Genomic DNA, 26,505 nt, shown 5'->3' on the forward strand with positions numbered 1-26,505 from the left:
TTCTGGTCTTTATTTCCACCATGTCTGTGCGATCCTAGGGACATTCAATACTGATCTGTCAAACCATCAAGTGGTTATGTGGTTAAAACTATGTCCCTCTGTAGATTATAGATTGAGGATTACTATTTTTTGTGTTCTAGAAACAGCAGTACTTAAAGTCAAAATGGTATTGCAGGCTGAAGGAATTGATGCGTTCCTAATTGGCTTTCTCAAAACAAATTGAAAGAATTTTTCCAGCAGCATGCTAATAAAAATTCCCATACTCTAGTTTCCAGTACTGTTATGGTTCCCCAGGGATTTGTGCATTTAATGTGTAATGCTAGAGCAAAACAAGACTGTACTTGAATTCAAATTCAAAGATATTCTTAGATACTGTCGGTGCCCGCCTTGTCACAGTACAATTTTATTTTTAAAGCAGAGGAGTACTAGTGAAACGAGTAAACTGCTGCTTTTGAGCAATTCTCAAATAGGCGATTCTTTTAGATCTGCTAGAGTAGCCATTGTAATTAGAGGAAGAACTACTTTACCTATTCCTTTTATCCCTATCACACAATTGCAGACTTGATGAAGTGAACAGCTAAGTCTGGGTTTGGACTGGTGGTTTTGGAACTGATGTTTCAGTCTTAAAAGCTTCCTTCAGTTATGGGTCAGATGCAGGGCTTCCAGGCTCGGTGTCTGCTGTCTCAGCTCCATCTCTGTACTTCAGAGGTGCTACCTGGGGCAGAATCAAAAGTGCAGATTTGAAACTTACTCTAAAGCAGGCTTTCCATCTGCACTTCATGCTCCCCTGTGGCTTGTGCTACTGGAACGTATCACTTAGCATTCCTGTAGTTAGAACCCAAAATGCTTTGGGACTGGCTTGATGGGGGCTTCTGTAACTTGGTCTTTGAACAGCTGCTCTCTGAGGCTTGCTTTTAAGTATTTTTAAGTGAAAACTGTGCTGTCAGGCTATGCTATAAGTACTTCTGCTATTTATTGTTGACAAGGGCTTCTCGACCAGCTGTGAAACATGTCACTTTGCCAAGGGGGATGGTGGTTTGAGGTTGCTCTGGAAGGTTACTAGTTGGGAGGACTTCTTTGTATCGGGTGCTATGGTCAGATCTGTAGATCACTATCTTAAGGCCACATAAAGTTGTCTGCAAACGATAGATAGGAACAACTACTGTAGAGAGGTGGCTTTTGTGGTATGTTAGAGGTACCTCTGAATGAGGTGCTTGCCAAATGTTTAAAACCATTAAACACTGAGGCATGTGGCTAGGTTTAATGTAGTTGTTACGAAGCTAATTACGGTTCTTATTATGCAATTTCACTTCAGCCTCTTGCTGTGCATACTGTTGCCTCTAGACTTTAATTACCTAGAACAATATCAAGTATTGCTAGTAATTAAGTCATGCTGGTGTTTCATACTTGTAGTAACACTGAGTGAAATGTTACAGTGAAATAACTACTCATTAAAACTTGAGTCATTGAACGCATCGTGTATTATCCATGCTTAGTTACTAAAAATAGATACAAGTTACTTAGAGGCTGGAAGCTGGAACTTGAATAATGTCAGATACTTCTGTTCTGGGACGCAATGATAGCTTACAGCATCGTTTTTTCTCAGATGTGTACTTTAACTGCAGACTTGTGAAGGATTTCAGCCTTCCTCAGACTATTGAAAGGGCTGCTAACCTTGACAAGGATATTGATGCAAGCAAATGCAGTAATGTTTATGCAAGCAAAAACTTCACAGTAAACATTGTTTTTCCTTATGTAACCTGTTTTATGTTATAGGTAAAATATGAGTGCCTTTCTGAGGAGATAAAAATAGGGGATTATTACCTAAGGTTGCTACTGGAAGAAGATGAAACTGAAGAGAGTGGAGCAATCAAAAAATCGTGAGCCATTACTAAAGTCTTATCTCACTCACAAGGTCTCTGTTGTCTTTGCTAAAATCTCATCTCTTCCTTAGATATGAATTCTTCAATGAGCTCTACCATCGCTTCTTACTTACCCCAAAAGTGAATATGAAATGCTTATGTCTGCAAGCATTGGCTATTGTTTATGGAAGATGTCATGAAGAAATAGGACCATTTTCTGATACCAAGTATATTGTTGGGATGTTAGAACGGGTAAGAGTTATTTAAAGGAACTTGATACAGTAGTTAATGTATGGCTGGTCCAACATATGTTCAGATCCTTCAAGTTGCTGTGAAACTCAAGTTTCAGTTTTACAGAATAAGAAATTGCAGCATGAATACTTTTTTCACGCTGTCGTGAAGTGTTCCTGGTATCTCCCCTTGACTCACTTGAAGTATAATTAACAAGCCATTGATCTTAGAAGTATTTCAAAGTAGAATTTCAATGTGTGTTTTGTTAGCCTAGTTTTCTTAGGCTGAGCAAGAATAAAGCATATAGGATCTTGGTGTGGTATTAATCTTGTTCTTGCTTTTGAAAAATGCAGAAACATTAAGCTTTTTAAGAGGATGACCTTGTTCCAGGTCATATTTGGGGAGACTCCATTCAGGAGCTGTAGAAACAGCCCCAGACTTAAACAGTATCCTTAGATGGACACAGTGTGGATCTTTTTGGTGACTGCTTTGGCTATTCAGTGTGTCTGAATCATGTTTCCCAACTCATACAGATTGTAAAAATGCATTTCCTTGCCATCTGAAGAAGGGAGTTCTTTGCTCGCGTCAGTGTGGGTTTTAGATGTGGCTGTTGTAAGTGGAACTGAGCCAATACAGTCTGTTATTTTGCCTTGAGTCTTACCACAGATGTAACATCAAAGACCTGTTCTCTCTGCAGGCTGAAAGCAGTCCCTTTTTCCCTGTGTTTGTGTTAACAGGCTCACTGGGGAATCCTAACGCTATTCTGTTAGAATAAATTATTTTAGCAAACTGTGGGTCTGAGTGTTGGACCCAGAGCAACAAAGGGGATGGTAGAGGGGAACACGATCTTTCTACTTAAGTGTCAGAAAGCTGCATGTGAAACCGGACACTTAATAGTCAGCTGGTTTATTCTGGGCATGAAGAAAAGTAAAAGGGGTCTTTGTGGCGCAACTGTATTGATTCTTGAAGGTAATTTCTGATATATGCTATCAAATACTAATTTGTTCTCTTATGCTGCAATAGTGCACTGATAGGCTTGAGCGGGACAGACTGATACTGTTTCTCAACAAGCTGATCCTTAATAAGGTAAGGTGCACACATACACGTGACAGTAGTTTATGGGTCTTTCAAACGTATAAAATGTTCTGAACTCGTCTTTCGGGGTTAACTTAAGCAAAAATTCCAGCCTTGATGCAGGCTTTAAAGCAATGTGTGATACAGCTCTTTTGGGGTATTGTAGCTGGTATTGGCAAGAAAGCTGAAGGAAGTGTGTAGATAAATGTAGATATGTATTCTGGTGGTTGCACCATCCTAGGCTCTTTAGCTAAAGCTTTGACTTCTCAGAGTCAACTCTTACTAGAATAAAATCGTTCAATATTTGTAACAACTCTTACCTGGAAAATAGTTTTATTAACTCACTTCATACATTAACAGAAAAATGTGAAGGACCTTATGGATTCAAATGGAATTCGAATCCTTGTGGATCTGCTCACACTGGCACACCTTCACACAAGCAGAGCTACAGTCCCTCTGCAGGTATACGTGGCCTTTGTTTCATACTATTCATACATTGATTTTCAAGAATTGTCTTCTTAGCAAAGCAATGTCCTTACATTTCCTGTGGAAATGTAATAGCAGCACTGAAGCTAATCCTATAAATATCAACTTCTAGAGCAATGTGATTGAGGCAGCGCCTGATATGAAGAGGGAGAGTGAGAAAGAATGGTACTTTGGCAATGCTGACAAAGAAAGGAGTGGTCCTTACAGCTTTCAAGAGGTACCTGTCTGCTTCTAACTTGACCTTGATGGAAGATACTTCCATCTTGATGTTTATTTGGTGTTGTGCCAAGACCCAGGTCTGATAAAAGGTATAGAGAAGATGGGACCAAAGATCTAATCTTGAAGCAAATACTGTGTGTAGCAGTTATTACAACAATTGCCTGTTGTAGCACAGAGCTTCTGATGCTTAAATTCTTAATTCCTCTTAGAGCACAAATCTGTTTTCTGTGGTCTAAACTCTTCTCAGTACTGCAGTTGCTGCACGTGTCAAATGGCTTTTCTAACGAAGTTATAGGTCATTCTCCTGTTATATACACAGCCTTTTTGGATGAGTGGAGAGAGAAAACTGGGACAGAAGTTCAAAAAAATCAATTAAATGTTTTTCCTGTCTGTTGAAATGCTCCAGAAAAGCCTTGACCAGTGCCATTAAACTAACAGTCACTCTGATACCTCAGTAACTCTTGCCAACAGCGTCTGAAAGGTTAAATGCCTTTGGTAATGCTGTCTGCCCCCTTGTGGCCCAGTTTTGCCATGCTCAATCTGTCAACAATCTGTAAACATACTTCATGTTTACCAACTGGTTCTGTTAGAATTGCATGGAACTATGGTAACGTCTGCAATGTGGCAGTTAGAAGCTTGTGTTGATTGTGAATGTTGAGGAGCAAACTTGATTCTGAGTGCTTGAATCAACTAACCTCTAATTCTGCAACAGATGCAGGAACTATGGGACAGTGGAAAGCTGACTTCAAAAACACGTTGCTGGGCTCAAGGTATGGACGGCTGGCGACCATTACAAGTCATCCCTCAGCTGAAGTGGTGCTTGCTTGCCAGTGGCCAGGCTGTGCTGAATGAGACTGACCTTGCTACGCTTATACTCAACATGCTCATCACAATGTGTGGATATTTTCCCAGCAGGTAAACACTAATTTTCAGCAGAGGTGGCTAACTTTCTCGTGCAGATGTAGAAATGCAACTTCTATCTTGAAGCTTTTCTTAGAACCCGAGTAGTACCCTGTATTAAAGATCATTTTTGCAATAGTAATTAATCCTGTGGGTTAATGGTTTGTAAATGAGACAATACTAACATTGTGATAGGAACTGCAAGGACACATGCACAAGCTCGGTGCGTTCCTAATGCACAGCAACACAGTCTTATTCCTACAGACAGGTTCTTGTTTAAAGAAGCTTTTCCAAGTTAATGCATGGTATTAAACCACACTTAAAGTCTGATTATTTTTTTTAAAAGCACTGAATCTGATCTTAGTAGATTGCTTAAGTTGCTTGTTCTTGAAAGAGAAAAGGCATGTTTCTGCTTGCTCCTGTACCAATTTATTTTTTTAGGGATCAAGACAATGCTATTATAAGACCTTTGCCTAGAGTGAAAAGGCTGCTGTCAGATAGTACTTGCCTTCCTCATATCACTCAGGTAAGCAGCTCTAAAAAACACATTGAAATGAGTAAAAGTCTGACCTTGAACTTAAATGAGATTTTTAAGTTGACTTCCTTATCCCAATACTGAATTCATTAAAACTGGGATTTTGGTAGGTAACTTAGGCTATTTAAGCAGCTAATAGTAAATGCTTGTGTTTTATTTCAGCTGCTACTGACTTTTGATCCTATCCTTGTGGAAAAAGTCGCTATATTGTTGTTTCACATCATGCAAGATAACCCTCAGTTACCTCGTTTCTATTTGAGTGGAGTATTCTTCTTTATCATGATGTACACGGGTTCCAATGTACTTCCTATTGCAAGGTGAGGAAAAAGGATGAAAATGGTCCTTGACTTCTCATGCTCAGAAGGAGTGCTGCTCTAAATGCTCCTGGAAGTATGTGTGTTTTGTTAGAATCACCACGAGACTGCAGGCAAACACCCTCTAAAAGAGTTACCTCAACATTGTCAAGTCAGCAGCTAATGAAATGAGTTGCTTGTGACCCTGACAAGGAGGGAAGGGTCATCTTGTTTCATCCATGAAATGATGTAGGGCAGGATTTGTAGGGAAAGGCTATCAGCTTCTTTATGTGATGTAGAGGAAACAAACTTTCAGGAACAAGACTCAAACTGAAACAGTGAACGTAAGGCAATACTTACACATGGAAGAACTTAATTTGGTGGGGTTCCCAAGGAATTCATGGTCTTGGTTCAGAGATTCATTCAGTGGTTGCTGTTACTCTTTTCATCTCAAAGTTAATGCATGAGAGTTGCCAGCTGGAGTTTGTTGGTCTGTTTATCTTTCAAAGGTTTCAGATCTGTTTTTAACTGATACTTTTTTAACTTTGTATACTTAAATAACTACTGTTTCTCTTCTAGGTTTTTGAAATACACACATACAAAACAAGGTTTCAAGTCTGAAGAAGTGAGTAGATCATGAAAATAACTGCCTGTTTTTCCAAATAGTTTTGTAAACCACCTGTTTGCTTTAACAGTACTTCATGCTTATTCTTAGTTCTTAAGAATCAGAATTTAAGAACTGTAAGGGAAAAGGGGGGAGGGTCTTCGAGATCTTAAGTTGGTTGGAAAGGCTGAAAATCCAATTAACTTTGAGATGGCAATGTCATCTTTTTCCATAGACAAAAAGTCAAGATATAGTTCAAAGAAGTATACTTGGACATATTCTTCCTGAAGCAATGGTGTGTTACTTAGAAAATTATGAGCCAGAAAAATTTTCTGAGATATTCCTTGGGGAATTTGACACTCCAGAAGCAATTTGGAGCAATGAAATGAGGTAATTTTTTTTTTCTGTCAGAGAGAAATCTGAAAAAGTATATCTGCTGAAGAGGTCTTAGCTTTAGCATTTCTACAGAAGGTCTAAAATACGTGTTTTCCGTGTTTCCACTGCTTTTTTTCCATTTGCCCTCTGCAAGAGCAATATGCTGCAGTGTCCTCTGCTTCTATCAAAAATTACAGGTGTGGAAACTGGCAGAGAGAATGGGATTATTTCACTGAATGCCGAAAAGCCTCTTACATATGCCTGTGTCATACTTGACCAAGTTCCTTTCATGAATGGAGAATTCACTACTTATGTAGACTGTTTTGTACTTACTGTACTTGTTTGCCAGTATCACCAGTCTAGGAGATGCACCTCTAACATTACAGTATGCTTTTAGGGTCTTCCAAAAAGTAAAGAAGTATTGAGGGAGGGCAAAACGTCATCTCCATTTATTTTAAAATAAACGGAACTTTCTAGGCATTAAAATGTCTTCATGACAGAATAGGGCCTTTGTCTCTTCTGTAAATTGTCAGGCTACTCGGGGAAAATGTTTGTGGCAGATATCAGTGAACACACTTATATGCTTTTTTGAGGACTCTGCTTGCCAAGTGTCAAACCAAACTTTGTGACTTTCAGGCGTCTTATGATAGAAAAGATTGCTGCTCATCTCGCTGACTTCACCCCTCGTCTTCAAAGCAATACAAGGGCCCTCTACCAATACTGTCCTATCCCAGTTATCAACTATCCGCAACTGGAAAATGAACTATTCTGTAATATTTATTACCTGAAGCATCTTTGTGATACGCTCAGATTTCCAGACTGGCCAATTAAAGATCCAGTAAGTAAGAAGAATTTCAGAATTTGCTCAGCTGTTGTTCTTTCAGAGTCCTAACAACTTAATGAAATCAAGTGCTGGTTTGTTACAAATAACTAATTAAACGTATTTGCTTACAAACTGAAAGACAGAATTAACTTTTTTTTTTTTTTTATGTCAAAGCAAAATAGTCTTCGTGCCATGTAGCAGCCACTGGTTAAGTATTTCTTCATGTACTGACTTAAAGTACGCAAACTTTATGTAGTGTTTCAATGAGCCTTAAATGTTTTTTAGTTCTTATTTCTGTGCTGCACAGGAAACTGAGCAACTTGATATCAATACATTAACTGAACTGGTAAGATCTTGGTACAGTTCAGTGGTCTTAGATCTGTCTGATTGTCTAATCAACTTCATTTATTCATGCAGCTTTGCAGTTTTTGTAATATGGAAGTGTAAATTGCCCTACACTCAAGCGTTTTTACCTTTTCTAATGTGACTTACAAAAATATTTTAAATTTGAGGCAGTCTTAATCTTGAATAAAACATAGTGCTGCAGTGAAGCCAAGTCTTGATTCTTACCTGACTGAAGTGGGAGCAATAACTACTATGAGTAAGAGGATTAGTTAAAACGTCTTTGAATTTAGGGTGATGGGTGATAAGGGTACCTTAATAAAGCAGCACTTCATTGTAGAAGATGACGTGCTACAGCCAGTATAAATGAAACACTAATAAACTGTAATTATTTAGGTCAAACTGTTGAAAGATACCCTAGAAGCTTGGAAGAAGGAAGTAGAAAAGAAGCCACCTACCATGTCAATAGATGATGCTTATGAGGTTCTTAACCTTCCCAAAGGACAAGGACAGTAAGTTGCTTTCAGTATATCAAGTGGTATGTAACTGCAGTTACATAATGTCTGTACACTGAAACTGAATTTCCTTATCTCAGTACTCACAACCAATTAGTGGTACCAGTTGTGTCTAGCACCTACTTTCACGGCAGAAGAGTGCTTTCTTCTAAGAAGAAACAAAGCTTGAAAATTCAGCTCTGGTGTTTCTTTGAGAGAATAATTGTAAAGTATTAAGATGAACTGAAACCGGGAAAAATGCTTTGAGCTCTCAGCATTCACTAGGCTGCTCTACAGGATAAATATTAGACTAACTCCTAATGAGCAAAGAAGAGGGCAGCACTTGAATATGTTCAAAGTAGAACTCAGTTTCTCTAATCTTCCTTCCTTCCACCTGCCAGATCTTGTCCTTTTATTAATGATAGCAGTGGGATTTTTCCCTTCCTATCTTGCCACTTGTTTCTGACATCAGGCGTCTAGAAGAGAACTGACACTATTTTATAGTTATGCTTCAAGAGCAGTGCACTTACTACAAATCGTGAGCTCATGTGTCTGGACTACTAATTGTTACTATTTATTTTTATTAGCTCTAAATTTAGACCCTTAATTCAAGGGTGACTTTGAGTTCCTTTTGGTTAGTATATCTCAGCAAGAGATATTAATATTAGTTTCTATTTTGTGGCTGTGTGAGTACCTCCATTCAGTTAATGGAGCAGGATTCTCAAATTAAAATACAAGAGCTTTGTAGTTTTCACTTAATTGCAATCAGTACTGTTCATAGTTCTGTCAGAATTCAGGCTTTTTTTTGTTTGTTTGTTTGTTTTTTTGGTGTTACTCAGTGTAATGGGACTTGTTCTCTCATAGGCATGATGAAAGCAAGATCAGGAAAGCCTATTTCAGGCTCGCCCAAAAATACCACCCAGACAAGAATCCAGAAGGCAGGGTATGTACAAAATATCTGTGGTCTTAAAAAGATGGGGACAAATTCAGCTGTTGCTTGTGTTAAGAGTTCTTAAATTTTCTCTCACTTAGGAGTTAAGTGAGTGTGAAAACTTATGTCCTAGGTGAATCCTAGAGTATAAAATTACTTATCTGCAGTAGTATTCAACTGATGTCACTCAAAGAATTATAGGATTTCCACAGTAAAATCTAATGTAATCAGACCAGAAAACATCTCAGAAAGCATCTAGTTTAAACAGTTACTCAGGATGTAAATAAGCTAAGTGTTCCCTTTCAAAGATGGACTGAATCCTCTGCCATTCTTAAAATCAAACTTTATTTTCTCGTCATAGAAGAATTGATTTAGTTTTAGTCTCTTTCCTATGGTGGAGTTCAGAAAAGAAAACTGATCTGTAAACCGGTATTCTTATTTTGAGGTTATTCAGTATTTTCTAAAGTTTAATAAGGCAATAAATCTAGCACTATGATTAATACTTTATTTTACCTGTGTATAAACAAATCCTGCAGACTTGTAGTAATTTGGAAGTTGTTATCTTTATTTGCAGGATATGTTTGAAAAAGTTAATAAAGCATATGAGTTTCTATGCACAAAGTCTGCCAAAGTGGTAGATGGGCCAGATCCTGAAAACATCATCTTGATCTTGAAAACTCAAAGCATCCTCTTCAACAGGCATAAGGAAGGTAGGCATGTTATCTCAGAAGGATATTTTAAATGTCTTTAGTGGCCATTGCTGTCAACTTTAATCTCCTGTTTTGTTTAGTCTGTGTTCTATTGATCTGGTTTCTGGCTTGCCACAGCATTATGAAGCTATGGTAGGGGGCTTTTTCCATGAAATAAAATCCGTAATAGAGCTTAATGCAAAAAGCTTAAATAGTTTTTTTGAATTTTTCTGCGCCTACACCAATAAGTTTGAATCTTCCTGCATACATAACTGAGACTGACTTTTGTCTCTTCAGAATAGACCTCACTAGTGTTTGTTCACCTAGATGAGAGATTCAGAGTATATCTGAGACTTGTCTCACTTAGTGAACCACACAAAAGTGTAATCTTGCAGAAATTCTGACTAGTGTTAGACCCCTAGGTGGGTGTGCTGTAACACTACTTCTTCCACAGCCCAAGTGAGAAAGGGGGGGGGGTAAAGTACACTAATCCTAGATTCTAGCTAGACCCTCACTGGCAGCTGGCACGTCCGAGCGATGCAAAGCCAGAAGTGTTCTGCTGCATAAGTGTGTTACAGTATGTTAAAATGAAAACCTCATATGCAATCATAGCTTTGTCAGTTGTGTGGAGGCACTGATGTTAGAGTAGACTTAATTAGGTTTGCTCACAGTCATCGGTCTTTATCCCTGCTGAACACTCCAGGAATGAAAATCATAATTGAAAACACAATTGCTCTGTTATACTAATAGGTCCTTACAGGTTCACTGTTAAACACTGGCCTAAAACTGTAGCTGACAAAGCTGTACAGATGTTTCTCCAGGGGCAGACACTGTCTGGAAGGCTATTAGCTTGGGGGCTTTGTGAGCTGTAGATAAGTTATTTTAATCATGAAAAAGCTTTTCTTGTGAGTCTGCCCCTGACCTTTTGTCAGCTTCTAGTATGAACAGTCTGATGTGACAAGCAGTCAAATTGTGTGGACTACTCTATATTGCTGTAGTTATCCTAGGTGTTGGCTGTCTTTGATTCCTAGTCTTGGAATGCTGATATATGTTCCACTGATAATTATATGGTGTTTTTAATCGTGTAGACTTTGCATAGATGCAAACTTTGAGACTTTTTTTCTTTTTCAGAGTTGAAACCTTACAAGTATGCAGGCTATCCTATGCTGATTAAGACTATCACCATTGAAACATCAGATGACCTCTTGTTTTCCAAAGAATCTCCACTGTTGCCTGCTGCCACAGAACTTGCTTTTCATACTGTCAATTGTTCAGCATTAAATGCAGAAGAACTGAGAAGAGAAAATGGAATTGAGGTAGGTTGAAATAAATTTATTGAAGGGGATTCCTGAAGTCTTAACTCTTGCACAGATGAAAATTCTAGATCCCTTTACTGCATAGGACATCAGATGCATTTAGGAATCACTCTTGGTTGTCTTTTGAAGTGTTAGTCCATTTCTACTTTCTCTTTCAGTTAGAGAAAGTCTCTTGCAGTTAGATGCAGTTAGAGAAGTCTCTTGCACAGTATATTCCTTTCCTGATCTAGGCTTCTAGTTGGCTTATCTACAGTTCAACAGAAATGATTACTTCTCTACCAAATTCTGTTGAAAGCTTCTCTATTCTGTATGTGAAAGAATAAACATGAACAAGTCACTCAGCTGAAGGGTTTTTCATTGCGCATATTAGTTCACATATGTAAATGCTGTTGACTGTCATGAAGCACTAAATACTAGCACCAGCACTCACAAGGAATTTTGCCCTGCAAAGCGTTTGAGCAAGCAACAGATTATTTTGTCAAACAGGGCTTCTCTTCAGCCATTATAAATGGGTTTACCAGCTAATGTTTTATTTCTGACTTACTTTATTAGTTTTTGTCGTGACTGAACATGCACATCATCCAATCCTCACAGGTATTGCAAGAAGCATTTAACCGTTGTGTGGCAGTCCTGACTCGTTCTAGTAAACCAGATGATATGTCTGTACAGGTAAGTTGTGGCAACTCTGGTTTATATCAACCTTGTGAGAAGTTGTATGTATATGTAAAGTTTAAAAAAAAAAAAAAAAAAAAGTAAACATACATATATTTATACATTTTGCTTTCATTTGGTACCAATAAAATACTGTTTTTTTTTAATAGGTGTGTGGACATGTTAGTAAATGTTACAGTGTGGCAGCTCAGTTTGAGGAGTGCAGAGAGAAGATTACAGAAATGCCTAACATCATTAAGGATCTCTGTAGGTTACTGTATTATGGCAAGGTAAGAGCTCTTACTTTTCCTAAATGAATATTTAACTATTAAACGTTTAGGGTAATGTTCTGGTTTTAGGGGAAATAAGACAGTTGCAGAAAAATGATCAATCACTTCTGTAAGATCCCAGTTAATCATTGTGGGATATAGAACTCTTGTTCTTAATGCTTGTATCTGAATCCATTTAGTGCTTAAAATGCACTTGCTTTTAAGGTTCATGTATTTTTGACTCCTAATTGAATTATGCCTAGCTGAATTGTTTAATTCATTAAAATAGAAGGTAAAGATACTAGTTTTAAATGTAGATTCCTAAATCAGCAAAATATCTTGAGAACAGAAGTTTTTGAGCTGTGTAGCTCTTACAACTTAAGTCATGTTATATGAATACTTAATTTTGTGTGAATTAATAATGGCAAGCTCATCTCCAACTTTTCTTGTTGGGTAAGTGAAAATAAGAATTTAAACCAGACCCTAATACTTGACTTTAGATGCATACCTATTCTGTAGTCCCTGCAGAACGCATCACCATAAAACACTCATCTTGGAATCTCTGCCACCTTCTTAAATTGTTTATCCATCATTTCATCAACACTCCATTCTAGTCTTAAGAAATAACTATTCAAAGACTCTTCTACTGAAGGGTTGACTAATTAGACATGTTTCTTGTCTACCAGCTATCTGTCTTTGAGTGCCGATGTTTTGTTCGCTTATTTCCATGCTGCTTAGACAATACTGCAGAATTTAAAAAGTTTTGTCTTTAAATCTTTGTTTGGTAAGGCAGCCAGTTGGCTTTTGTTTGTTACAAGTACTGAAGTAAACTTTTTTTCCTCCCACAGAATATACCACGAGTAGCTTCTTTGGGAGTAGAGTGTGTTAGCTCCTTTGCCTTAGATTATTGGCTGCAAACACATTTATTCCAAGCTGGAGTTCTCTGGTACTTGCTGGGTTACCTCTTCAACTATGACTATACACTGGAAGAGAGCGGTATTCAGAAAAGTGAAGATTCTAATCACCAGGTAATGTTAACAAGGTGCAGGCTTTCAGACACGGGTTGTTGCTTGCCATCTCTTACTGACAAAAACTAGGCATACTCAAATACTTTCTAGCATCATGGAGTTAAATGAACAAATATTAAAGCCAAAAAAACTGGTTTCTAATAGACTTTAGTCAGCAGAAAAAAGGTAAACTTGTGCTATGAGAATTTCTCTGGAGGCTCCACTGAAAGGTTGTCTAGTGATACCATGAATTTACTTAAAATACCTCCTTTAGCACTGCATTATCACTTTGGCCTATAGATGTGTAAGTGGCTTCGCACTATTTTCCTTAAGAAGTGATCCTCTAAGTAGGACGCTTCTTTCTCAGTTACTGGATGAGATGACCTTTAAACAGTATTTTAGTTACTAAATCTTGTACTGCTGTTAAGAAAGGCTTATACTGGAATTTGGCTGCTGGCAGGAACCATTTTCTGATCAGAAGCTATTACCCTAAATGGCTTCCATAGCTTTCAGCTTATCCTAGTGACCCATTTTTTCCTACGCTGGTTATGTCTGTCTATATTTGTTAAGCCTGCAACAGCGATCATGTCTTGCTGTTCACCTAGTAGCTTTTAGTGCTTTATTAGACATCAGTGCATAATTAGCAATGCAGGTAAATAGGCAACACCAGTTCTTTTCATTTTGGTGTGGAAGTGTTGGGCAAATCTCTGTAGCTATTGATTCTTCTTCAGCTAGTTCTAGTTCTCTTGTAACTGTTCTTGTATTTTTTTTTTTTTTCAGGAGGTAGCAAATAGCCTTGCTAAACTTAGTCTGTTAGCACTGAGTCGTCTTGGAGGGTATCTTTCTGAAGAACAAGCTACACCTGAAAACCCAGCCATCAGGAAAAGCTTGGCTGGAATGTTGACACCCTATATTGCAAGGAAACTTGCTGTGGTCAGTGCTACTGAGGTAAGCATCTGTTGGTCAAAACCTTGTCTATTGAGTTATGGAAGGAGTAACTAGTCACTTCTGACTTAAAGCACAGAGCTCTCTTAACACTAGCATTGTACAGAGAACAACAGAGCAGTTTTCCTCTGCAGTTGAAGTAATGTCAACAAAAACTGCTTTGCTTTCAAACTCAGCGGACAGGATCAACAGCTTGTTAAAAAGATTCCCAAAACAAATATGGGAGCAAAGAAATTGAGTTAGGTGTGTTGATGGCTTAAGGATTATAATGATGGAGAGTGAAGTCTAAACTTTTTAAAAGTGCTGAGGAAGTTACCTACAATAGGGATGCTGCTCACTGCCAAAAATAGGAGAATCTGAACTGTAGATTGAAGCAGAATAAAATAATAATAATTTTTAAAAAGTAACTTAAATGTACTGCTTTTCTGATATGTGGAAGGCTTGACACTTGAGACCTGCTTATGAAACTAGTTACTGAGATAGGATTAATTTATATCATGAAACGCTAATTAAAACATTATTTTGGATTATTATGCAGAGTAAGCTTAGACCACGTAAATTCGTTTTTTCCTAGACTCTGAAGATGCTTAACAGTAACACAGAGAACCCCTACTTGATCTGGAACAACGGGACAAGAGCTGAATTACTTGAATTCTTGGAATCTCAACAAGAAAGCATGATTAAGAGAGTAAGATGCTTCCTACTTCAAAAATCAACAACTTAAACAAAAATTAATAGTGGGATTTAAAGCTATTTCATGTTTTGGTGCATCCTCTTGTCATACAGTTAATGCAGATGTCCATTGTTTACTCCTAAATGATTTTCTTCATTCAGTATTCAAAAAAAAAAACAACTGGGCTTGGTCATTACTAGTTGTAATGTTTCAATGTGTTTAGGGGTCCTGATTTTTTGCTAAAGCTGTCTTCTGTTAGTATTGTCTAATTAGCCAGGTTATCACTTTATATTTTCTACATGATTATTTGCTGTCTGAGCTTGTGCTGCTTGTCTATTTGTTTAAAGGGTGATTGTGACAAGAGTTATGGATCTGACTTTGTCTTTAGTGACCATGCAAAGGAACTTATTGTGGGAGAGATTTTTGTTAGAGTCTACAATGAAGTCCCTACCTTCCAACTAGAGGTGAGAGATCTAGCTAAAACTTTTCTGTTGAACTTAAAAACTAGTCAACTAGTATCTGAAATGTTACTCTTTGTCAGCACAAACAGAATGGAGAGAATAATAAATCTTATGGAAGTTATGTCCAATGTGATGAGCATGTATGTTATGGGAAGTCTCTTTTGGAGCAGAATAAACTTTAAAAGAATGAGTTTTTCATAAGATGTGCTGCTTTGGATGGCTTAATGCCTTTTTTCTACAAGCTTTCACTGCAGATACTCAGGTTGAATTGTTAGTTCCAGGAGGAAGTGATTCTGCCTAGTGGCATTGCTGTTCATCTATACTTATGAACAACTCTACATCTTAAAAGTGCTTTTCAAGTGGCTTTCGAAGGGTGTATTAACATATAAAAGGGGTTAATGTGGTTCAGATGCTATAGAGATGATGAAAAAATGCTTCCTGTTTGGAATGAACTATTAAATGTGGGGAAAGTGGTGTTGCTACACTCACTTCTAGTGTGAATACTATTGCATCACAACTTAAAATGCTCTCATCTCTTCAAAGCTTCCTAAAGCATTTGCTGCAAGCCTCTTGGATTACATAGGCTCACAAGCGCAGTACCTTCATACGTTAATGGCAATAACACAGACTGGAAAAGTAGAGTCCAATCAACACGGAGATCGGTTACGGAGAGTTGAAATGGCTCTGGAGGCCCTGAGAAATGTGATAAAACACAACCCAGGTAGGCTCAATAAGGCACTGATAGGCTTTCTTGAGGACAACTGCAAAAATAACACAGAACTTTTGAGCTCCTTTCTAGCTGGAAGATAGTTTTGCCAGCTAACAGACCTTAGTGGTGTTGATGGGCTATATATAGGCTTGTTTTTGTGCTGGAGAACATTATCAGTAGATGTATTTGTTTTGTGCAAAATCCAAGCTTTATCTGTCTTTGAAACACTGGCCTTTAACTTGAATTCAGGCCTGCAGTTGCTGGGGTGACTTAAATCTTTTAAATAAAAGTCTTTTAAATAACTTTCTGAAATAATTTTCTGTAATTGTTTGAGGAATCTTCAGCTGTTTTTGAAGTTCCTTGCATCAAAGAAAAAAGAAAAAAAACTTTTACATGAGTACTGCATAGCAGTAAACACCTGAAAACATGTCAGTGCTTTTGCTCCTCCTAAGTAGGAGGAGATGATGCTCTTTAGAGTGGGCAGCTAACACCAGCAAACACCCATGAGTGCAAATGCCAGTGTATAGACAGGAGAAGTCTGAGATGCTGTGATTTAAGATGTTCTTGTTGTAACAGCAACTCATATTAGTCATGGCTTCTTGTGATACCAGTTAGGGTTCTCTGTATTTGGCAACTGTAACCCTGAAGGCAACTGTTACTGTTATAGATAGTATCTGTCCTCCCAGCTGTAGGAATCCAAAACATCGTGCACTTGAAGCCAAGTGAAGTACTGGTGACCAACGATAAATAAAATAACTGAACTTCTTTAATTGTCTTGTAAGAATGCATGTTAGTTACATTAGTTAATTGATAATCCAAGAACTAGCTCAGTTTTTTTTGTCTTAGAGGAAGTACCCTTTTCTTTTGAAATACCATTGATCAAGACTTTGTGGAAGCTAGGTTAATATGCGGGGTTTAATTTAGTTCTGTTGTAGTTCCTGTTCTGCAGGAGCTGTTGCAATTACTGTGCCAGATTATACACATTACTGTCTTTATGTATAGTCAAATGTAGACTTGGGATGGCCTTCGGTGAGTGTTTTGGTTCATGTGAAGAGAATAACTTGCTTGATCTCTTGCAGGTTCTGAGTGTGAATGCATAGGTCACTTTAAGTTGATATTCTCCCTTCTGCGTGTTCATGGAGCTGGCCTGGTGCAGCAGTTGGCTCTGGAGGTAAAAACAAAACAATCAAACCCAAAACAAGCAACCAAAATGATGGGTGCCCTATGCAATTAGCATATAAACCAGATTGATTATGTTAGAGTAGTACCAAAAAAGTGTTGAGGATAGGGATCCTGGGTGTCAGGCAGCTCCCTTGGGGAACAACTGATAGCTTTTCACTTGTCCTTGTCCCCCTCTTCCCCAAGGTAAGTCAAGTTCATGGCAGTGAGCACTGTAAGTGCAGTTACATTGGCTACTAAGTTGCTTCATCATACACTAAATTCTCCTAGTGATGTCTGAAAATCTAGAATGTAATCGCGTCTTGTTTCTGACCTTTTACAGGTAGTGAACATAGTGACAAGTAACCAAGAATGTGTTAACAACATTGCTGAAGCAATGGTTCTTGCAAACTTACTGGCACTCCTGCATTCCTTACCTTCGAGTATGTACTGTATAATTCTTGAAGTCTTGCAAGGCAAAGTGTTCTGATTCAAAAGCTTGTTAGAGTGCAGTTGACTGAACTCCTCACTATTAACTGTTAAAACAGTACTCCCAGTGGGGATGATTACAAAAGTCATTTTAAGTAACCTGTTTATCTTAAATGTGTGAGCTGAAGCATTTAAATTGCAGATATTCAAATTGCATTTGAATTGCATAGTATTTCATTGACTAATTGTTTTCAGGAACTGAGTAGTAATTAATAAGTTTCTGTAATAGAATGAATGTATGATTGATGTTCGTTGTTAGTTTATCTTTGAGTTAAACTATATGGTAGTTCTTAATACTACTTATCTATCTTGACAGGTCGGCAACTGGTCCTTGAAACTTTGTATGCTTTGACATCAAGCACAAAAATAATTAAAGAGGCCATGGCAAAAGGTGGAGTAGTAAATTGAAAGCTATTTTTTCTGTAACAGTAGACTCAAAATATGATGGTCAAATCAGTGAATTTTATACTACTTGTGACCAGAAAAAAAAAACAACTGAATGCTTCCCTATCTCTTTGTACAGGTGCTTTAATCTACTTACTGGACATGTTCTGCAACTCAACTCATCCACAGGTCCGAGCCCAAACAGCGGAGCTTTTTGCCAAAATGACTGCAGATAAGCTCGTGGGTCCAAAGGTAAGAATCTGAACTGCTCTTGTTGGAACTCTTGTCTCGACAGCAACAGCCTTTCTCTAAAGACTGAACAATACCAACAGTTCTGTGATTTAAACATTCATGTGAAGAGGAAAGTAGTTTTTTTCAAAAAAAGCAGTTAATTTTTTTAAAATTTCTGAGCAGATTCCTACAAGTGTTTTATCTGTTGTAACTATTGCAAGCAGTTTGGTTCCAGGTTCCAATTTGTACTGACTTTGTCATTAGGGACCCCAATTTCAAATCTGTCTCTAGCTGTGACCATCTAAAATGATAATACTGGGTGTATTTTATTACTATCCAGATAACTAGACTTCCTGAGGTTCTCAACCTTTTTTTCAGTAAGGGTCTTTTTTGTTTGTTTAGGTGTTACACAATTCTAAATGTCAATACTGTTCATCCTTTCTAGGTTAGGATTACACTAATGAAGTTTTTACCTGGCGTCTTCATGGATGCTATGAGAGACAACCCTGAAGCTGCTGTTCATATCTTTGAGGGAACTCATGAAAATCCTGAGTTAATTTGGAATGACAACTCCAGGGAGAAAGTATCAACGACAGTTCGAGAGATGATGCTTGAGTATGTGGAGACCTGCTGCCTAAGCATTTCCTCAGAGATGCTCCTTTAGTGAACCAGTGTTATTAGGGAAAAACTATCACAGGGCTCTGTCTGTAAAATGTAGAATCTTTGCAATCCAGACTTCAGTAAAAAGGAAATGTTCCCTGTGGTATACTGTAGGTGTAACTCAGTGGTTTATGCATCTAGATAAGTGTTTACTGCCACAACATATAGCAGCAGGAGAATGGGGTTTTAAGCTACGGGAAATACTTCACAAATGGAGGGAGACTGATGTGGTGTCACAGTAGGGAAAGACTGCTGCTGCTTCTGCTCCTTAAACTATCTTTTTTCTTTTTTTTAAAGGCACTTTAAACTTCAGAGGGACAACCCTGACACTAACTGGAAGGTAAAAGTTATTGTTTCTGTTTGAGATGCTCCCAGGGAGAATACAAGACAGCTGATAACACATGCCTGTTTAACTTTCTCTTGATGTGCTTTCTTCATACTACTCAGTGTACCAACAGGAATTCAGTGCTGTGATAACTGTTGTGATTTTAGTTTTCATTATTCCTTATGCTATGAAATCAGACACTTAGCAGTGTTTTTTTTGCCAATACTTCAAGTTCTCTGATAGTTTGGGTCATTCTAAAAAGTCAGTGACCAAGGAAAGTACTGGCTTGCTGGAAAAAAGCTTGTCACTTATTACATAGCTACAGTAAACTATTTACCAACCAACAGGTTAGTAAATGTTCAGAAATGTTAGTAAGACACTGCATCTCAGATATGATTGTCCTGAACCAGTTCATCATGTCAGGTCAGTGATGTCTGTTCCACGATACCTTCATAAGGGTAGAAGAAAGGAGAGGCCTGTTTTATCAGCCATGTTACTGATACTTCTCTTTTGTTAATGTTTACACCAGTATAGCCATAGACACAGCAACTCATGTTCTTTGAAATAAAAGTCCACTGTAGCAGTATGACCTGCATGCTAATGTTCTTTCTACTCTTCTTACCTCATGTTTCTTCAAAATGAGATGCTTATTGGTCTTCCCACAGCTCCATTCTGAAGAATAGTTCAGTCCCACAGTTATGATGTTAGAATTACAGATCTTGCAAATATGCCTTGCTGAGTAATAACTCCCTGTTTTCTTTACAACTTAACAGCTGCCTGAAGACTTTGCTGTGGTGTATGGTGAGGCAGATGGTGAACTTTCGGTGGGGGGAGTCTTCTTAAGGATTTTTATTGCCCAGCCGGCCTGGGTTTTACGGAAACCAAGGGAATTTCTCATTGCACTGCTGGAAAAGTTTACTGAACTACTGGAGAAAAATAACCCCCATGTAAGTTGTAGTTTTTGCTCCGTTCTTTTAATTTGTTTAGAAGCCTCATGCTACTGGTCTTGTAGTATCTGATTAACTTCAGTTCTCACACTTTCTTCACAACACGAATGGTTTGTCTACTTTAAACATACCTACATGCTTTTACATAAGCAACTTCTAAATACAAGTCAGTGCTTCTAAAGCCTCAGAAGCCATAGAACTAGCTCTGGTAAGTCTTGAAGGTTGATGTTGCAGTAGTGACAAGACTTAAGAAATTGTTCTTAATTATTCGTTTCCTGACCAACCTAAGAAAATAGCTCTTGCTTTATGCATCCTAAACTTTCATGTCTTGACAACTCTAATGTCCTTCTCTAACACCGATTTCCCACTCCGATGGTGTAAGTTACATGACCTAAATACATTCCCACCTAAGAATTAGCTTAATACAGTAGAGCTAGTGTTCTGTAGTTTGAATGAGGATGTTAAACATTCGGTTAATAATATCATTAAGTTACTGACTTAATGTTGTCAGGCTTTTCCTGGGCACATCAGCACCTGCGGTGCTGTGTGCGCACAGGCTACAGCCAGACATTGGCTTCTCTAGATACTGAAAATGGTGCTTAATTTCTATGGAACCTGGGTTCCTGAGATTCAGTGAACGTCTACTGCTTTTGGAGCTGATTGCCTTCTCCTAAAGTTTAAGTTTCAAAGCAAAATCACATGATAAAAACATTAGGAACAAAATCTAATGCAGAACAAGAGAAGTGTTACCATTCTGGGGAATTGTTAGGCTTTACTGAGTTATATTTTCTGGTTTTGTTTTTTTCCTACAGGGGGAAACCTTAGAAACCATTACCACAGCAACTGTGTGCCTGTTCAGTGCTCAGCCTCAGCTAGCTGATCAAGTCCCTCCACTTGGGCATCTTCACAAGATCCTCCAAGCCATGAACCACAAGAACAACGCCATTCCGAAAAGTGCCATTCGTGTCATGCACATATTGTCTGACAATGAGGTACAGAATCATTTAAACAGTCCAGAACAGTGTAGTTGGAGTTCGTGGTGGTTAGTAATGCTTGTAGAAAGGAATTATGCTGACTGTAAATACCACGTACCAAATGAACAGGGACTTTAGTTGATGAATGGAGAATTGGTAGGTTAAAGGAACTGAGAAACATTGTTTCTTATGGGAATTTATGGTTGGCTGACCAGATCTGCCATAATCAAGCTTAGCATAAAATAAATCAAGTATTCTGGTTGTTTCTGTTTCTTCATAGCTTTGTGTTCGAGCAATGGCATCACTTGAGACCATTAGCCCTCTCATGAATGGAATGAAGAAGAGACCAGATGTCATTGGTGTAGCCTGTGAAGCACTTAATCGAATGTTTCAGAAGGAACAAAATGACTTAGTAGCTCAAGTAAGTAGTATGTGCTCGGTCTATAGAAACATGATGTTTGGCTATCTAATCTATTCATAGGAACAGAGGTACCATTCAACTTCAGTGTCTAGGAGGCTTTAAAAATACGCTTTTCATGTTGGAGAAGTTAGAAATCCCAAATGTAGATCTGGTCAGGGATGTTGCCTGAGCATTGAAGCCATAGGATAGTGTTGGCTTATGGCTGCTGAGAAAGCATAACATGAGAATGGCAGCTAAATCAACTGAAATTGTACATACATGTACACAGAGCTGAACTGCTGGACAGCAATCTTTGCTTTTGTTTGTGGTTATTTGGGTTACTCAGGAAAACTGCCTAGCTAAACATACTTCATACGAGCTGTTGTTACTTTTGGTTCGTGCTAATGATAGCAGTCCAAGAACATAAGACATCTGGAACACATGGAACTTACTAGTCTGTGTTAAGACAACTCTTTTGTGTATGGTTCTAGGCTTTGAAAGCGGATCTGGTCCCTTATCTTCTAAAGCTGCTTGAAGGTATTGGTCTTGAGAACCTGGAAAGCCCATCTGCGACAAAAGCTCAGATTGTTAAAACTCTGAAATCCATGTCTCGCAGCCTACAGTATGGAGAACAGGTAAGTGCTGAAAAGTGCTGAATTGAGCTTTGTACATACAGAATATCCAACTCTGAACATCCCTTGTTTAATCTTATTATGGCTGTCAAGCCTAGAATGTTAATATTGTGCAACTACAAAATTATGGCATGTTGGAACTTCTCGATCTGTTTCCTGTGGAGGAGTCACTGCTTCAATGTATGGTGAAGAGTACTAGGCAAAAAGGCCAATTCCAAGTGCCAGAAATGTTTTCGAAGTTTCCTTCAGCTAGGCTTTTACAGATAACTCTTCGGGACTTCTGTTAGAAATGTAAATTGCTTTTTTGTTTGTCCTGATTAATATTGTTGTAGACAACTGCAGCAACACTATGGATGTATGTGCTGTACTATTCCGTAATCCCTTCAGAAAGATTTGGTTCTAGAAAAGAAGTTTATTCCTCTAGAATATGGCAAGTCTTACTCTTAATCTCTTCCAATGCTATAGGTAAATGAAATTCTGTCCCGTTCTTCTGTGTGGAGTGCCTTCAAAGATCAGAAACATGACTTGTTCATTTCTGAGACACAAACAGCAGGATACCTCACAGGTCAGCAACCCTTTTCTATTTGTTTTGAATCATAGCAAACTGTTACTCGATTGTCAGACTTGACTCTGGGGATAGTGGTTATCCTTAGGATCTAGTGCTGTCATGTGGCCTGAACAGCAAATGCTGTAAAAATGTTAAACTTCTAAAAGTATTTGTCAAGGTTTTTTTTGTTTGTTTGTTTGTTTTTCCTTGTAAATAATGTATTTTTGTGAATAGTCTTTGCTGTATCTACTTAAAAAAAATATCAGAGCAGTGGAGTCTGGACACAGGCAAGTCTTGCACGTACGCTGTAGTGGTAGAGATTTATTGAGATCTACTGAACAAGAGTAACTTCTCACTTTGTTAGGTTCAGTGTACCTGAGTCCTACAGCAAATTGCTTTCTGAAGTTGGGGATGGGGAAGGTAAAACTCTTCAAAAATCAAACTTAGGCTTTGTCTGAAAGGCAGTGATACTTTAAGTAGTTGAACTACATTAATTGGGCCACGTGAATTACGCTGCTTTAGCACAAGGCACGTAGTGATGGTACCAGAGCAGTTTGAGTGCTAGCAGCCCTGGGTGTGAAGCCGTTTCCCAGTAAGGCTCAGTGCACTGGCAGAGCCATTCTCTGGTGGGAACGGCCTCGTGCCTGTACGTGCAGCTTACACTGGAACACACCTGGGGTGTGTTCTGGGTGAGCCCCCTGCGGGTGCCAGGACTGAAGTTGTGCCCCAGGGGTGCCACCACAGTCTCGCTTGCAGGGTGGAAGAGGGCTCTTGCTGTTTGTGCTGTACTTGATCACAGATTACTTGCTGAATCTGAAACTGTTCTGTATAACTGCATTATAGTTAATTTTTTCTAATGCAAAACCTGATTCAAACTTTTGAATCCTTACTAGTCAGCAGCTAAGCGAGTGCAAGAAATTACTTAATCTCTTAGTTTAGCTTCCCGACTATGGCTTTCGTTTTTTGTGACAAGTCAGTGTGAGCACTTCCATATGCTGCGTGGAACTTTCTCATTTAGTTTAATGTGGGAATCTTGATTGAGCTTTTGCGTGCAACTGAAATAGAGGTGTGTAAGTCAGATGGCTATGTAGACAGAAAAGTTCCTTGCATGATCCTGGCATGTATTTTGAGAAAATGAAGAAAAAGCTTCTAAAGTCTAGAACTTTACATTCTAGAGGCAGCTGCTTATTGTTTGGTGCACAGATACTTGTGGCAACACCTCCTGTGTCGTTCCACATAGGAAAAATACAGTGCTTCACCTCTGAACAGGAGTTTACTGATTACTGCTCTATAGCAATTTAGTGCCACTTTGGCAAAAACTCTTGATGCAGTTGGTGCTGACTTCTTTGGTATTTTGTAGGTATTATGGTTTAGAAATGTGCTGTAAACCCTGTCTGATTACTGGCAAAGAGCTGAAACTACATGCCAGAAACTGACAAGCTTGGGACTGGGGGCAACGTAGCTATCTAACTGCCTTAGGGACTGTGCTGCATTGAAATTGCTTCATGTTTAAGTGCTTGCAAATACAGAACGAAGATGCTGTTACAAAGTAACAAAAGTATAGGTGGAAAATGAACTGCAATTTTTTTAACCTGCCTTATATTCTGCCTTACCTTTTGCTTCAAATTGCTTTGCTATTTGCACTTCCCTTGAAACTTCCCTTGCTTATTTCTCTTCCCTCAGGTGTCTCTTCTCCTTCCCTTCTAACTGGCAGCAGTCCCCTTCACCTGAGAAGTGGGCTTTAGATCTGCTCTGCCAGGCAGCTTGCTAACTTCTGTGTAGCTCTCTAAAGCAGGTAGATACCATCTTGCAAAATGCACGCAGCCTTTGCTACCTTCCCAATAATGGATGCATGTCACCGAAGTGTAACAAATGTGTGTTCCCAGACTGCAAAACGCTGACAAACTTGCCTTCCTTCTGCACGCAGCAGAAAACTAAAATCTGAAGCAGGTGATACTGGCTGGCTCTACAGATGAACTAACTCCTGAAGCATTTCGGGAATAATTCATGATGAAAGAAAGGGACGAGAGCACTAGTGGAATTTTTGTACTAGGCCGTGTACAAGTGGGTCTGGCCCTTCAGATGCCACTGATGTGCTGTCAGAGAATCCCTTCCAAAGCCAGGGATTGCTGTGCCAAAGGCACTGCTTGCTTTGTTTCCTTGCTTGCAGTCATAGCACAGGACTGTTTGCACTGAGGTGAGGGAAACCACGCTCTGATGTTCTGGCTGCAGTGGGAGAAGGGAGGGTGGGGAATGAAGGGGGTGATAAATACAGGAGAAATTGGTGAAGATGACTTAATGGGAGAGCAAAGAAGCCAGCAGAACTTACCGTGTCAAAGATCAGCAGTGTAGGCTGAAGGTAAGATATCAAGTCAGTAACTTTATTGATGCAGGAACACGTCGAGGGTTGGCAGCTCTCTATGATCACTGATTTATAAGGATTGTTGCTGAAACACCTCATGCTGCAGCACTGAGTCCTTATTCCATTTGGTTCTAGTTTCTTTATGACTAAATGTTACCTCTAGGCTTTGAGGAGAGGATCCATGTCTGCAGCGCAAAGCTGAGTTTTTACGGAAGGGCACAAAGCCCGTAGACAAGCTTGAGGCAGCACAGTGAGCTTCCATTTTAAATACGTGGCAGGGAAATCCTTAGTGGTGAAAGCATAAATGTAGAGCCTGGTGGTGGCATTTCACCTGCAGCAGGTCCTCTCCTCGGTGCAGAAAGTGCCTCCTCTGTACTGCCACTTCGGTGGTGGAAAATGAGCTGGATAATGGGTGGATTTTTTTACGACTTGTTTGGCACGTCAGAGGAAAAATACTGAAGTCTGAGAATGGTCCACACAAGCTAACCCACTTAGTGACTAAAGGGACTAAGCTGCCTTAATTGCTGCTGGTCCTAGATTCCCATGAATTGTACAATCTAAATGAAAACTTAAATGCTTGGTTAGGTTGTTGGGTTGACTTGGATGATGTATTTGAGCTACCAGAGGAAATTAGAGTAGTTCAGTTGGAGGAGACCTACAAAAATCAATGAGCCTAAAATGAAGCTGTTAAGTCACTTTTTAGAAGCTAAACTAATCGCCAGTATTCTGTTTTTCTTCCCAAAAGGCCCCGGAGTTGCTGGCTACCTTACTGCAGGGACGACGTCATCTGTAATGCCCAACATACCACCCCCGGTAGACAACGAAGTGGGAGATGTCAGCTAAGGACTAGAAATTCGTGTGAAAGAGGCACAAAGGCAGACTGGCCAGTGATGAGGAACAGCGTTTTCCTCCAACACATTGAAGTGAACTTACTGCCTTTCCAAGTGTTTAATGACAGTGTTATTCCTTTTTCTATGACTGTTTTTTAGGAAAAAGTTGGTGATTCTAACTATCACACTGTAACATAAGAAAGCACTCTGTGGATCAGCTGAAATGGGTACGCAAGAATTTTTTTTCTTGCTGTACGTAAGCACATTTTGTTCCTTTATATTTGTTTACAAGACTGTGAATCAAACTTTCCTAGTTTTTATATTTTATGACTTAGCATGACTGGAGTTGAGCTACAGTCTAGAGGAATTGGGCTAAAATCACTTTGACCTCACCAACCAACCCCCACTAAAAGGGCATCCCTTCTGTTCCCAGTCTGACATGATCACTCCTCATTGAACTTGACTTCCAAAGGGTTTCTCCCCGCACCAGTTCACTGATGTCCTTAATCATTAACGTTATCTTCCTGAGATCAAACAGCGTTAGACACTTGTATGTATAACTGGCTTTACCAAATTGAAAAAGCTTCAGCAAAAAACTTAAGGTTGACATGTTATGTAAGAAATTAGTGTAATTGTGAAATGTTCTATACATTATCCAGTATATAAAAACTTTCTAT

The 26,505-nt window shown here is 38.8% G+C and overlaps 1 protein-coding gene across 2 annotated transcripts in view; it reads left to right on the forward strand.

The window, feature by feature from the left end:
• Nucleotides 1-26,216, forward strand: part of DNAJC13 (DnaJ heat shock protein family (Hsp40) member C13) — a 53,296-nt gene extending 27,080 nt beyond the window's left edge. For both annotated transcript variants that reach the window (XM_082753522.1, XM_082753523.1), the window contains 34 exons: nucleotides 1,777-1,880; nucleotides 1,955-2,114; nucleotides 3,117-3,179; nucleotides 3,528-3,629; nucleotides 3,766-3,870; nucleotides 4,585-4,787; nucleotides 5,214-5,298; nucleotides 5,470-5,624; nucleotides 6,180-6,225; nucleotides 6,440-6,594; nucleotides 7,216-7,417; nucleotides 8,141-8,256; nucleotides 9,103-9,181; nucleotides 9,744-9,879; nucleotides 10,990-11,174; nucleotides 11,769-11,843; nucleotides 11,996-12,115; nucleotides 12,943-13,122; nucleotides 13,882-14,049; nucleotides 14,621-14,734; nucleotides 15,067-15,183; nucleotides 15,724-15,901; nucleotides 16,969-17,060; nucleotides 17,391-17,490; nucleotides 17,853-17,927; nucleotides 18,060-18,172; nucleotides 18,597-18,766; nucleotides 19,109-19,151; nucleotides 19,910-20,083; nucleotides 20,896-21,075; nucleotides 21,338-21,478; nucleotides 21,949-22,092; nucleotides 22,555-22,654; nucleotides 25,744-26,216. In XM_082753522.1, coding sequence (XP_082609648.1) covers nucleotides 1,777-1,880; nucleotides 1,955-2,114; nucleotides 3,117-3,179; nucleotides 3,528-3,629; nucleotides 3,766-3,870; nucleotides 4,585-4,787; nucleotides 5,214-5,298; nucleotides 5,470-5,624; nucleotides 6,180-6,225; nucleotides 6,440-6,594; nucleotides 7,216-7,417; nucleotides 8,141-8,256; nucleotides 9,103-9,181; nucleotides 9,744-9,879; nucleotides 10,990-11,174; nucleotides 11,769-11,843; nucleotides 11,996-12,115; nucleotides 12,943-13,122; nucleotides 13,882-14,049; nucleotides 14,621-14,734; nucleotides 15,067-15,183; nucleotides 15,724-15,901; nucleotides 16,969-17,060; nucleotides 17,391-17,490; nucleotides 17,853-17,927; nucleotides 18,060-18,172; nucleotides 18,597-18,766; nucleotides 19,109-19,151; nucleotides 19,910-20,083; nucleotides 20,896-21,075; nucleotides 21,338-21,478; nucleotides 21,949-22,092; nucleotides 22,555-22,654; nucleotides 25,744-25,841 — 4,278 coding nt within the window. In that variant the 3' untranslated portion in view covers nucleotides 25,842-26,216. The remainder of the gene's footprint in view (nucleotides 1-1,776; nucleotides 1,881-1,954; nucleotides 2,115-3,116; nucleotides 3,180-3,527; nucleotides 3,630-3,765; nucleotides 3,871-4,584; nucleotides 4,788-5,213; nucleotides 5,299-5,469; nucleotides 5,625-6,179; nucleotides 6,226-6,439; nucleotides 6,595-7,215; nucleotides 7,418-8,140; nucleotides 8,257-9,102; nucleotides 9,182-9,743; nucleotides 9,880-10,989; nucleotides 11,175-11,768; nucleotides 11,844-11,995; nucleotides 12,116-12,942; nucleotides 13,123-13,881; nucleotides 14,050-14,620; nucleotides 14,735-15,066; nucleotides 15,184-15,723; nucleotides 15,902-16,968; nucleotides 17,061-17,390; nucleotides 17,491-17,852; nucleotides 17,928-18,059; nucleotides 18,173-18,596; nucleotides 18,767-19,108; nucleotides 19,152-19,909; nucleotides 20,084-20,895; nucleotides 21,076-21,337; nucleotides 21,479-21,948; nucleotides 22,093-22,554; nucleotides 22,655-25,743) is intronic.
• The last annotated feature ends 289 nt before the right edge of the window (nucleotides 26,217-26,505 follow it).

The sequence above is a fragment of the Aythya marila genome (assembly GCF_965140915.1).
Source record: "Aythya marila genome assembly, chromosome: 2".
In the NCBI taxonomy this organism is placed as follows: Eukaryota; Metazoa; Chordata; class Aves; order Anseriformes; family Anatidae; genus Aythya; species Aythya marila.